The 14,221-nt window shown below is 36.9% G+C and overlaps 1 protein-coding gene across 8 annotated transcripts in view; it reads right to left on the bottom strand.

Moving 5' to 3' along the window:
- Positions 1 to 14,221, bottom strand: part of CEP192 (centrosomal protein 192) — a 95,722-nt gene that overhangs the window by 60,820 nt on the left and 20,681 nt on the right. For all 8 annotated transcript variants that reach the window (XR_007509777.1, XR_007509778.1, XR_007509776.1 and 5 more), the window contains 6 exons: positions 12,113 to 13,151; positions 11,872 to 11,998; positions 10,243 to 10,414; positions 5,334 to 6,231; positions 3,417 to 3,565; positions 1,380 to 1,610 (listed from right to left, as the gene is read on the bottom strand). Coding sequence is in view for 2 of the 8 variants with exons in the window: in XM_049830384.1 (XP_049686341.1) it covers positions 1,380 to 1,610; positions 3,417 to 3,565; positions 5,334 to 6,231; positions 10,243 to 10,414; positions 11,872 to 11,998; positions 12,113 to 13,151 (2,616 nt within the window). In the remaining 6 variants the exon portion in view is untranslated. The remainder of the gene's footprint in view (positions 1 to 1,379; positions 1,611 to 3,416; positions 3,566 to 5,333; positions 6,232 to 10,242; positions 10,415 to 11,871; positions 11,999 to 12,112; positions 13,152 to 14,221) is intronic.

Raw genomic sequence — 14,221 nt, 5'->3', positions numbered from 1 at the left:
TATTCACCTACTCCATCCTCTTAATGCTATACCCATATATAATACACACCTCCTACCAGGAGCAGGAGGAGTCCAAGAAACACGTTTCCTTTGGTATCAAAAGGGGTTACATCCAATTGGCTATCTCCCACATATTTTGCCTCAATTAAGTCAATCCTAACACAGTATTCATCCACCAAAACCCAGTACACAACCAAATAATTTTGGCTAATTTAAAATAATTTTAAACTATGATTATTGCTAGCAAGTAAGAATTGTCAATTTTAGATAGTTAAAATGTCATTTTAACAAGTTAATAAGATAACTAAGTAGTAGTTAATTTTTTGTTAGCATAAAGACACTTATGTGTCATGATCTGCAGCAAAACACAGCTTTTATTTGGTACTTTTTCCAATCTCAGGAATACAAGACAGGCAGAAATACAGCATAGGGTTTAATTTCAATTTAAATACGAAGCAAGTTTGAATGAACTATACCATGAAGAACATGGAGAATGAAGGATTTTGCCAAACTACGTATAAAAATATACATTAAAAATTAAATTAAAATTTATAGAAGCATTAAAAAATTATATCCACTCATGTGTATTCAACTAGAATACCATTACTTTAAAACATATACTTAGCCCAAAGCATGTTAACAGACCACCTCAAGATGAAAAAAAATTGTTAGCTGTGCTTAATGACTGAAAATTTTACTTTTATCAGCAACGTCACAGACTATCATGTAATTTGTTCAGTCACCTCCAAAAGTACTATCAAGCCCATTTCTGCCTGTCCATACCCTTAAATTTAGAGCTACATAAAGCCAGATTTAATTTTTAATGTCACACTCTCTCCCACCTGGCTGTTCTTCATAAGACACAAGACAAAGCATTTTATATATCCACTTACTTTTAATTAGCCCAAAATAAGAAAATATTCTCTACGCCCATAAATAAGCTGAAAGTAATAAGAAACCAAGACAAAGCCTACTTGATGTAAAAAATAAAGAAATTCTTACCACTGGAAATAAATGCTTTTTGTTACATTTTAACGCCCAACGGTATCCAACATAGCAGATACTTTGAAAGCATCAGATGTTTAAGATCTCATCCATTCTTTGAATAATGAAAGAGTAATGCCATTTAATTTATTCTTTTCAGACAGAATCCTTCATTTCCAGCTAGGTGCTTTTCCACAACTAAAACTTCCCAGATAGTTATAAGCTTCTCAAACATACTTCTATATTCCCTCCCCACTCCAAATATAAGAAATTCCAGGTTCCTCTGAGGAACAACCTTGCATTCCTATTCCTTTCTGGTATCATTAAACTATTCCTAAAATTCCAATAATTAAAAAAAACAAAAACCAAACAAAACACAATAAGCAGCTACTTACTTCTAAATAAGGATTTTCGGCAACTGCTGTCAGAACTACCCTACTTGCCAAAGCTTCTGCCTGAACAATTGTCTCTGCATCCGCAGAAACTGGCCAAGATGAAACATTGAGAATACACTGAAAGATCCCCGAATGACCAGGTAAGAAAAGTATTTTCAGATCATTGGTAGAGTAGGATCCTACAATGGTTTTGTTCTTGAAAACCAGACATTGATATTTCATGGGATCCACCTGAAAAACAAGATCTCTGTCATTTTCAACAGACCTCTTGCCAGAGGACACCTTCTTTCAAAATACCACATTTATCCGGCATCATAGCTCAGCACAGACATTTTGTGTATGTTTTTGCTCAATATTAATTACTACATCTCCATACTAATGTTCTACTTCCATCCCACTCAAATGTAGGCATTTTCTTTTAATTGAAAGAGTTAGGTAAGTCAGCCTGAAAGTTGCTGGGGTTTCTTTCCAGCATCTAGTTAAAGATTAACACCAGGATTATAGTATTTCTTATAGTTGAAAACGAATTCATAAGTAAACCCCTGATTTTTGAGAAAGAACAACAGTAAAATAAATAAACAAAGCCAATTCTACTTGGTGCTTTCTGCCATCAAAGATGGGAGGAAGAGGTATGGTGGAAGATTAATGGAAAGGTCAGTGGATGGAGGTGACAAGTAAATCCTAGTGCTGATGCCTTAAAGTTTCTGTTGTGAACATATTCATAGATAATCTTCAAGCAGGAGACACAGTGTATCTCAGAGTTAACCTGACCAAAAAAATGTTTTTTAATCATATTGTGCAGCAACCAAATTAAATGTATATATTTATTCACAGAAACAAATGTAAATAGGACTGTCAACTGTAATTTAATGAAAAAAATCACCTCCTGGTATAACAGAATCTCAGGTTTGAAGAGCTGCATAAGAGCCCCATGATACTTAGTGACTAGAAAAATAAGTAAGAAATCATAACTCTCATATACACATGTATATATACACAAACACAGTATTGCGGTTTGGTGGTTTTTAAAGAGGAAATATTCAGACAAAACAAGATCAAAAACAGAAGTCATACTCCTGGAAAGGCACATGCTACATCTGCTGGAAAAATGTATCTAAGGAGGGATATGATAAGGGTTTATAAGACTTATAAGCAGCAGTATATGAAGTGAATTATGGTCCATTATTTCTCAGTAATAAGGATCATCAAACAAAACCAGCAAGAACCAGAATAAAAAAAAAAAAGAAAAGAAAAAAGTAGTAGTGCATAGAATTCACAACTGAACTGTGGACAACACTACACAATTTCCAAAGATTAACTAGATAAAGAGCAGTCCAAAACCTAGTAAGAACAGGAATAACAGCTAGGTCAAAAGTTCCCAAGCAACAAACTGCCAGAAGCTCAGAGATAGTACACTTGTTCTGTTGTTATATGCTTCTCTACTAAAAGTACTTATCAGTAAAGGAAATTAAATTATATTGATGGACCTTTAACTCATTCTCACGTTCCTGAGACCTTTTACATCTGGAACTATTACTATAATGACAACAGTAGATAGAATTTAACAAAATTAAAGTGCAAGATGCCCAATCTATGACCTACAAGTTACATATAACCCACAGAATAACCAGTCTAGCTTAAAGCCTGCTCCAAGTATTTCTCATTCTATCACACAAGATCTCTGATTTCAAAAAAACAGGAGGAAACCGCACACAATGTTTCAGCAGTAACAGTCCTCAGCGTGGATGCTTTCTTTTCTAGGGCTGACTTTTCTTGCATACAAAGGTGGGAATGAATAAGCAGTAAATTCAAACCTACCACACTTACGCATGCAAATCAATTCTATGAGTCAATCCCATCATGTGGCACTTACCTCTATGCCTACGGTGGCCTGGCTGAAAGAAGGTAGCACTTTTGTGCATAATAACTATAAAATGGGAAAAAATTACAAGTCTGTACAGAGGCCTCTAGTTTTACATATGACATCTGGTAAGATTACAGCATTATTCCTATAGCTTTATTAAAAAAATCTCTTACCTTTTCCCCATTAACTGAAACACTAAGTATTCCAATGCTGACCTGCAACCACCGTTCAGTTGGATTAAAAATGCTAAGAACTGTCTGTGATGCAATTCCCACACAACAGGCATTAGGGAACTTCAATTCTTCTGGTACTTTTACATGGCCTTTGGAAGAAAATATGCTCCTGTTAGTTCCAAGTACCCAGAAGCAAATCAGCACTCAGGCTGCCACCACATCAAGTTTATAAACTCATTTGATGAATGCTTCGTTATGGCAAAGAATGTTTGACTCCTACAAGTTTTCATAACAATGTTTTCCCACAAGCCTGATACTCAGAATTTCAATCAATTTTTTCTAATTTGCATCTTACATGGAGTTCTAATGTCACAAAAATAGCACATCCCTTGCAGCCACTAACCCACAAAGTGTGTGTTTATATAGATACACACACACACACTCTCCTTATATAAAATACTCAGTGTTCACAACTTAATCAGTACTAGCCCAACTCAGAAAACGTTAATATCAGTATTACATCCTTAGAACATTTACACTGATCAAAAGAAAAATCTTTTTTTTGCCAGAGTATAACTGTTACCTAAAAAAAGTGTTCAGGCATTTTTTTCTACAGAAAATACTGAGTACCCCTAGAGTTGATTTTTGCTGTAGAAGTGCAGTCATCAAAAGTTATCATCAAATCAATAAGAAATCCTGCTTCAGATATTTTACTTCCAGGAAGTCCTTACTTCTAAAATATTCAAAATAACCGTTTAGGGGGAATTATAACATTATAATGACAACTCAAAACTCAAATGGAGTTAAGAGTTCTCTGGCACACAGAGGATGAATCTGTATTACATCCCAAAAATGCACTAATGGGTACTCATGTCAAATTAAAAATTTGACTTCGCAGTTAGACACACACACATAATCACCTGAAGTTTTTTTAGTTACTTGAGCAACAAGCTTTATTTTAAAGCCACATACTCTTATTCCTCTCCAAGAAAGAAAATTTAGCACAACTATGAAGGTAAAAATATAAAGTAAGACTAGCACCACTGGGAATTAAGTTCAAAAACTCAAGTTTGCCAAAAAAATCAAGTTTCGACTATATAGATATGCAGAGTTCAAAAACATGTACAAAAACCTAGAAATTATGTACATTAAAAACAGGCAAGGAGTACAATTGTTCAGATTTTACTATTTTAAAATGCACTACCAAGATCAATGATTTATAACAATCAACAAACAGAAAATAACCTAAAAACTGTCACAAATTCAAACTTTCAACCCCACTAGCTTGTCATTTCATCTGAAAGAATTAGCCAGGAAAACAAAAAGAAGTCTTTGAAATGAAACATTAATTTGCATATCTTAGGTTTAGAGCCAAGTCAAGATACAGAAAAATAGCAGAAGTACAGAAGGCACTTGGCAGATTGTCTTTCTCCTTCATAACCAGAAAACAACTTAAGCCCTCCACTCTCCTCAGATTTTTTGGCTTAACTGACTGTTAATACCAAGTTAGGCTAGAAACAGAGATGTCATCTACTTTCCAGATAAAATACGAACTGAATTTCCAGAGCATGACTTGTCTTGCCCACCATGAACTGCAGCTAGGACTTTTCTTCCCATAACAGTTCTAGATCCTTTAAACAAACACAAAACCACTGAATGCTGAAACTCTTCTAGATTATGAAAAATTTCTTTTAAGACCATGAGGAGGACTAGAAGAATAGACATTGAATTAAGAGAGCATCATTAAATACGGAAAATTAGTAATACCTTTTTTTAAAATAACAAAGCTCACATAAAGAATATTTGTGGTTACACTTACTAGTGATCTTAATTTTATTTACTATAATACTAGCATCATCATTATTGCCATTCTTGTCCACAGCTGTATTTCAAGAGCACTCTCAAAACCACACTTACCAATACCAGGTGACTTTGGCAACTCCCACTCATTTCTGCCTGTTCCAAAAGGTTGTCCAGTACATGGTTTTATATTTACGAAATTCTTGTTCCAGGAAGTAGAGTGTGGATGACAAAGTGAGGCTGCACCGAAAGAGCCAGGACCAGTATTTGGACCTGAAGGAATTCCTACCATAAGTGGATTCTCAACATGTCCTGCTGGGGTACTGGAACAAGAAAGCCCTGCTGGAAGACCAAAACCTGCAGAGCTGCAGCCATGAAACTGAGACAAAACTGTATTTCCAACAGATGTTATGCTTCCCAGATGCTGTTGTACAAATGGAGTTGTTGCAAGAGAACATCCTGTAAGCACCGTGGGAACAGAAGAAACTGCTTGACTCTCAGAGGTAGTGACATGGGGTTTAAAGCTTGAAATAGGAACATACTGTTCACCAGAAGAGTTTTGATTGAATGGCATATAAGTGCTTAATCCAGGATATACAGGTAATATATTCAAGGATGATAATCCTTGTCTCTGTGCTTTGCTTGTTTGACCCTGCCATGCTTCTTGTGCATCTACATTAACAGAAAGTGGCTGAAAGATACCGCATTTACTTGGTAAAGCTGATTTAACATGGTCAAGCTCTTTATGATTTGCTGCTACATTTGAAGGAATAGATACAAGCTGCTTTTCGTTCTTCGGAGAACCTTCTTTGGACAGCTCTTGACCCAGTACATCATCAAGTTTTCTTTGAAGACCTGCAAGTTCATTTTCTTCTGCTTTCTGGTCAACACTAAGCACTGCTTCTTTTCTATTTCTTTGACATGAGTGGTCTTCTAAATTTTCGTTTGTATGTTCCTGCGAAGGAGTTGGGCTGGCTCGAATTATTGTTGTGCTCAGTTCACCAGCGTTTTCACCCTAGTAAATAAATATACAGACTATTACAAATTTTAGAAAAGCAAATAGGGTACATAAAACAAGACAGACCTTAATACTGATACTGCCATCCAATATAAATAATCAAGTTTGTCAAGTCTTATCTTAAGTTTTGCTTTTTTTAACATCTGTGGCTCTTCACCTTGAAAAAAAAACAAACCTGCAACTTCAACCTGTTTGCTACCTAAAGTCACATTCTAGCTAGGTGTACTGGGTCTGGTTGGGATGGAGTAAATTTTCTTCATAGCAACACTTACTGTGCTATTTTTAGATCTGTGACCAAAACCATGTTGATAACACACCAGTGTTTTAGCTATTGCTGAGCTGATACTGCTTGCACAGTATCAAGGCCTTCTCCATGTGTCACGCTGCCACTCCAGAGAGCAGGCTGGGGGTGGGCAAGATGTAAGGAGGGGACACAGTCAGGACAGCTGACCCCAACTGACCAAAGACAGAATCCATACCATGTAATATCATGCTCAGCAATAAAATTGTGGGGGAATTTTTCCAAAGTGGCTGTTGCTTGGAGACTGGCTGGGCATGGGTCTGCTGGTAGCAAGCGATTGCTCTTGCATCACTTTTCCACTCCTCTTCACTGATTAAACCACCTTTGTATCAACCCACAAGTCCCCCACCCCACCCTTTTGCCCTTCCAATTCTCTCATCCATCCCACTGCAGGGGAGTGGGCAAGCAATTGGCAGGGGAGCTCAGTCAGCTTGGTCAACCCACCACACCAGGCATTAACACCAGAGGAATGCTCTGCTCTCTGAAGTTACGATCAACTAAAAGAGTTTCCACAAGGCCAAAAATGTTTGACTTGCTATGATTTTATAAACCCATTCTGTGGGAAAGTAACAAAAAAAAACCACACACAAAACAATTGAGCAGATTCCTCAACTCACTGACAGGTTCACAGACTTTATTATTCTAAAAAACAGAGACCTGCAGTGAGTTGTCTTATTTATTGACTTTGGATCCAATACCAGGAAGATTTTCACGTTTAAAAATGCATGAATCGATCCTAAATAGAAGCATCCAAGTGCAGTACAGATTACTTCTATCCATATTCTTTGACTTTCTTGAATGCAAAAGGTGCCTACTAAGCTCCAAGTTTCTTCTGACAAGAAATGAGAATTCCCAAGTATTAAGAATCCACTAGCAAAAAGCTGATGTGATCAGGTATCAAATCTGTACTTAGGGTTCTTAGGAAAAGCTAAGTACCTAGACACAGTAAGTTACAGTGACATCATAGCAGATAGATTTTTTTGAGAACAAAAAAACTAACCCCAACCCCCCCAAAAAACCAATAAAGACATACTTGCCAGCTTTAAAAAAAAAAAAAAAAAAAAATCAAAAAGCTGAATGGCCCCAAACAAAATTCCTAATAAAAAAGGATTTGAGATGCATGAAAATGCACTGACACAAACACTTTCTTTGTGCACTCACACAAAGAAATCAAGCCCAGAGACCTTCCATTTCAGCAGGTATGCATGGTGTAGGCGTAATGAGCGCACCTCACCCCCATTCTCAATTCCTCTTAGTCCCAGAGTCTTGGAGTTCCTGTACTTAGAAGTCAAACCAAGACAAAAAGAAGTACAGCTCATAAATATGCATACACACAATGTGTTTCAAAGAATCTGCTGTTGGGTTAACTGTCAAGAGCAGAAGTGAATACACCCTCTCACGCACTGTTCATAGCTACTAACAATAGCATTGGCACTAATCAGTGAAGGAGGTTTGACCATGGGAGAACCACCCTCGCACAACTGGCATCACATCATACTTGGCAGTCTTCACAATACAGTGGATGGAACTCAAGGTATCTCCCCTACCAACCTGAAAAATTAAAGTGTTCTTTAGATATGCCACAAAGGTTAGGTTTTTTTCTTGTGAAGTACATCCAGATCACAGATTCCATTTTCAAAAATGGAGTTTCAAAATAATTTTTAAAAGTTTTGACACCAAAACTAGACAGCATGGTATCAAAGCAATCGGACATCAGCTCAGGACAGGTGTACCTAGAGAACTCTGACACAGCAACAAGAGAGCTACACAAAAGGATGAACAGTATCTACAGTATAAAGCAATTGTTCAGCTTAAGTAAATAGGAGTTGGAAAGCAGGGAAAGGCATGTGAAAGAAGGGGAAAGAACAATAAAGTAGCTGTTCAGATTGCTGCAGAAAAGCAAGCTGCAAGTTACAATCCTTTAAAAAGGGCATTCAGGGCAGCTGCCTGAGGTAAGATGGCTCACCAGGCCAAATCAACCAAACAAGAAATTAAAAAAAAAAAAAATTAAAAAAATTCAGGCACCTTTGACAACTTGACCCTAGTGTTAAAGGGAAAGGGCACCACTGGTTAAACAGATTGTGCTATAGTAAGCATTCAGATCTGAAGATAACATCAATACAAATATTCTTGTTGTCTGTAAGAAGCTTCAGGCAAGGGACATGAAAGCGGCTCTTAACAAGTACAAATGAGACAAAGCTCTTGGTGTCTCTCATCATAAAAGATTACTAACCCAAAGGAATAAATTAACACTGCAGTATTACACATGGGACTTAGAAACGTACTTATAAGACAAATGTAAAACTTTGGCAACGTACTTGAGGATCTCCTTGCTGAACTATCCTGGGGAACAAAGACTACTCAAATAATAACATCTCTTCAAGAGAGAGGGGCAAACTAGTATGCAGCCAATTTACATCAAAGCATCAAGAGCCACCCATTTGCATGAGATGACAGGAATCTAGAATTATATGCATTTCAAATGTGAAAAGGACCGAAGGGCTGATGCTATGGCACCATGGACTGCAAGCAAATAGCCATTTAAAATTTGCCCTTGGGTTCCTGCCTACAGGACAGCAATTCCCACTGGAAACATCAAGATGGGAAAGAACAGATATTCCCTGGGTAACTTAAGCAACTAGACCTAGAACAAAATGGGCTATAGGCCATAACACAGGCTTCCTTCTTCCTGATGCTTTCAGCATGAAGCAACATTGCTGCTGGTGTTCCTATAGGAGGAAGAGAAGGCTTTACTAAGCTTTCACACTAGTCACCATACCTGAAAAGCCTCACCCTCTGCAAATGAAAAAAAGAAAAAAAATGCATATTAAGTAGCATTTCTATTTCCTGTGTTAGAGGAATCCACAACTGATAAAGACAGTATAAAATAAATGTAACCACTGAGATTCACACAGATATGGATGCAGTCAGAGATGTTTTTCAGCTGTGTTTGTTTTTTAAAGTTCCATCCACATTTCCACACACTTTGGAAGGAGGGAGGTATAACAGAAAGATTCCAGATTACAAGGAACCCATGGATTTAGATAAAGAATGCCAATTATCTTAACCAGCATAAGATTTTAAGTCTGAACAAAAGCTTCACTCTCAGAATACATTCTTTGCTAAAGCAGTAAGAACAGTCAGAATGACTGCCAGAGATAGAAAATGATAGCTTCAGTCCTGAAAAAAGAAGTTAAAGCTAAAATATGTATTTATAAACATTTCTGCAGAAAAAAAAAACCACGAAAAATATTCTTCTAACAGCTGAAGCTGAGCAGAAAGGGGGCCTCAGGAGTGATGAACGCAAATATAGATCCCGCAAACTACTACTGGAATACTGCACTGCATTCCAAGAACGTAACGACGTAACAAGAAATTGAGGAAAAAATGAAAGGGGAAAAATACACCAACTCCTACTTCTGAAAAAAGTTAGTTGTTTGAATGTTTTACTATGTTGATACTCATTGGAGTTTGTGCATTTAACACAATCTATTTCAGAAGTTAAATTTCTGAAACTCTGGAGTGGGGGAGAAGCACAATACCTTTTCCCTATGCACAGCATGTTCTGAAACCCTTACAGCTTTCCTGATTTTGAATTATTTTGACCATTTAAGGGTTTGGTTTGGAGGTAAGGGGGAGGTGCTGGTTTGTTTGTTTGTTTTAAAGAAAGGGAATTCATACATATTTACAGTTCAAGATTGTCTTACCCAGTATGTCTCTGGATTATGTATTACATCTGTATTCTTAAGGGTACTGTCAGATGCAGAGACATATGTTAATCTGCTCATGCTAAGACTTGAGTAAACTGACTGAGGTAGTACATTCTCTTTGCAAGAAGATTCCTGATAACATGACGTGCAAGTAAAGTCAGTTTCAGACCTGAAAAACAGATTCAAAGTATGTCAGTATTAGAATATATTTCTAACACTGCCCCTAAGAAAATCAATGCTACACATTACTATACCATTCTAAAAGTCATCTGTCCTAACCATTCTGTTTAGTACAATCAGTAGAAACGAGAAACCAGCTCTCAATTAACCTTTGCAAGTTCTGGCTTTGATGTACATAAAACTCATTTTCATTGCATATAAATTCACAAGGCAAAGCATTAGAGTTCCACAACCGCACTCAGATGTTAAGGTCACAAAGACAACACAACTTATTAAAAAAAAAAAAAAAAAAAAAAGAGTGAATCAATATACTTGTATCTAACTAGATGGAAGAATGTCAGATGAAATCATGCAATATCCCAGGCATCACACATTACTATTTCCTATTCACTGCTGAAATTCTCTTCATATCACACAGCTGAAAACACAGGATCTCTCACTACTTTGTCCAACAAGAAGAGATAACATGAAAACAATTAAAGTCACTGACAATTTTAACACACAAGTGTTAAAGTGTCTCTGTAACACACTTAAAAAAATACACATACTTCTGCACTTTTTAACGTCTGAGAAATGCCAGACAGCCTGTAATTCTAATGTCATGTACAACACACTAACTGTAGTTAAATATCAAACAGTGAACTTAGAAGTTAAGGCAAAGAAATCAGCTGCCTCCTCTTTTTATGAGAATGTATGTAGCCATTGGCTACTGGCCATGTTTATATATTTAAGGCTACACAATCAACTTAGTTGTAATCTTCTGGTTCATGTAATACTTACTGTTATGGGAGCTCATTTAAGAAACACTGCCCTTTCAGTTGCTAAGAAAGCCTTAAATCTTAGACACAAGTTCCAATTTCAAAATATGAAGCAGTCAAAAACAATACCAGTATTTCCATAGTCTCTCACAAGCAGCAGTGGTATGAATCAGAGAACCAAACTGAGTGAAATACTTATAAGTTTAAAAAACACATCTTCATTAGTCTCTACAACTTCAAGCTTTGTTATCATATAACTAACAGCATAACCCCCAACCAAACAGCTTTATTTGTAATAAATGAATTACACTAGAACAAAAATTAATAAATATGAGATTTTATAGCTCCATCAACACACAGTTCTAGGTATCTGATGTCTCTGACTAACAGGCTGAATATTTTGTATTCTTGCATTACTGGATAATCCTAAGCAGAAACAGCAGTGTTGCTATCCAGCATCTCTGTCTCATCGTGCCAGTGAGGAAAATAAAAAGTTAACAATTGCTTAAGACTGCTTCCCCATACACATAATAAAAGCAAACAGAAAGCTTAGTCTAAGAATGAAGTCTTAGCCTAATAAAGATCTTCCATAAACTGAGATCAAGGACAACATTCAAATTAAAACTTGATCCCTCAAAAATCCTCATGAAGCATTAATAATTCTTACAAGCTGCACCAAGAAATTTACCCTGAAAACGCTGTTCCAGACGTCTCACTAGGAGAAGAGTGAATTAATGGTGAAGTTGAAGGTCTGAAGCTATACTGCTCATCATCCAGAGGCTGCAAGTCACATTCAGGTACAACAGGTTTATGCTCTGATAAATAAACAGAATTTCATAACAGTATATATTTAAGCACAGGGAACAAGTCTACTGTCAAGAAAAATCTTTTCAACAACTGGTTACATTTTTACAAGTTTACTTACTTACCAGTACTATTCTGAGAAGTTGGTGAGAGCTTCTCAAAAGTTACATGTTTTGCATTCCCACCACAAGCAGTACTCACATCTTTGTTTCTCTTCTCTATTTTTGCATTTTGCTTCTTTTCATCACTGCTCAATTTCTGCATAGGCTTTGCTTTTGTAGGACTTACTGAGACATATTTACTAGATTGCTTGGCAGGTTTTAAGTTGCTGAGTGACAGAGTATTTCCTGTACTTATCTCCACCAAATCATTACATGGTTCAGGAACAGCATTTGTTGCTTGATCTACTGTTTCTGTATCTTCCCTGATACATTTACTAGTGAGATCGTTGGTCAGGTAAGCAAGTGGATTTCTCTGTGCCACTTCCATTTCTGCTGCTAAAGGAATTCCACACATCTGTGCTCCATTTCCATTAGGTGAGGTTTGGGTATCAAGCATATCTGATCCAAGATCAGCATTCACTGCCTGTAAATGTTTACTATTTACTAAATCTGACAACTTTTCTGAAAATTTAACACTATTTGCAGTTACATCTTCATGGTTGGGAACACCAGAGAGCCTAGAGAAATTCTGATTATCATTTTCTTCCTGAAGATAATCCAGAAATCGCTTCTCTATTTCTTTCTGCTTGCTATGATTATTTATCAAGCCTTCTGCAAGAGTATCCTTGTTTTTATCTTCACTCAGTAAAAAGGTATCAGGCATAAGGTTCTGGACAGATACTTCATGTTTCACAGTACTCTCATATTCACTTTCATGTCCGATCTCATCTGTTTTTTTGAGGTATTTTTCCATATCAAATGTGCTATTTTCCAGATTGCTGGATAATAGCTGATTAGCAGAAAGTTCTGTCTCTTTAACAATTCCAGGAAGGAAACATGTTCTTCCACTTTTTTTAGAGAGTGCCATCATCATAGCAGCTAGCTGGGAAGGATCAGCACTGGAAGAAGCATTAGCAATAGCAGATGCAATTGTGCTAATACTCAGGACAGAATCAGAATTATTAGATAAGCCATCTTCAAACTTGTCTTTATGAGTTCCATCCTACAACAAACCAAAACAAGTTAAGCACCAAATTAAGAATTTTTTGTTTAATGTTTTGTTTTCTGTGTTTTGTTTGTTCGTCTTAATTATTTTGCATTTCAGTATATGGTAACATACTAACATTTCTAGTTATCACATTTTTAATCACCTGTCAAGAAGGAACATTGTAACAGGCATAATTCTCATTGTACTGATTTTTTAAAGTCTACTCCACAAAGTGTTTTTTTAAAAGATTCGATAAAGATTGCCTACTAGGAAGCCTTAACTCCTGTAAAACTTTTAAAATCCTATAATGTTTTAATTCACTTGGAAGAACTGGGAGTAAAATCCCATCAGGAACAAACAGCAGAGAAGAAGCTACCATGACCAACACGCAGTACCTTCCCAATTAACTTTAAATCATCTGCCTCTCTACAAGGGGAAGACAAAGCTATTACTACAGTTTTCTCTGTCACTCAGGTCTGATTTCTACTTTAGTTTTCACATGGGCTCTTAGCAAGGGGCATGAAAAAAGTCACATCCAGACCACAATCTCTTCCCACCTCTCTTAGATACACATACATTAACGAAGAAAAGAAAACATCTGTCCTCCTGTAGATATGCATGCATTTCTTCACAACATCCTCATAAAGACTGAGGAAGCATGGAGCAGATAAGTAGACCATGAATGGACTGAAAACTGGCTGAACTGCCAGGCTCAAAGGGTTGTGATCAGCAGCACAAAGTCCAGCAGCAGGCCAGCCACTCACTAGTGGAGTATCCCACAGATCAAGACGGGGACCAGTACTGTTCAACATCTCCATTAATGACGTGGATGAGGGGGCAGAGCGCAGCATTAGCAAGTTCAATCATCATACAAAAATTGGGACATGTGGTTGATACACCAGGAAGAGTAGGCTGTCATTCAGAGGGACCTCAAGAGGCCAGAAAAATGGGCTGAGAAGAATCCCATGAAGTTCAAAGGGAAATGCCAAGATCAGCACCTGGGGAGGAATAACCCCATGCACCCGTACAGGCTGGGGACTGACCAGCTAGAAAGCAGCTTAATAGAAAAGGACTTTGGGGTCCTG

This window comes from Accipiter gentilis, chromosome 27 (assembly GCF_929443795.1).
Source record: "Accipiter gentilis chromosome 27, bAccGen1.1, whole genome shotgun sequence".
NCBI lineage: Eukaryota > Metazoa > Chordata > Aves > Accipitriformes > Accipitridae > Astur > Astur gentilis.
This window is presented reverse-complemented; position numbering and strand designations above follow the sequence as displayed.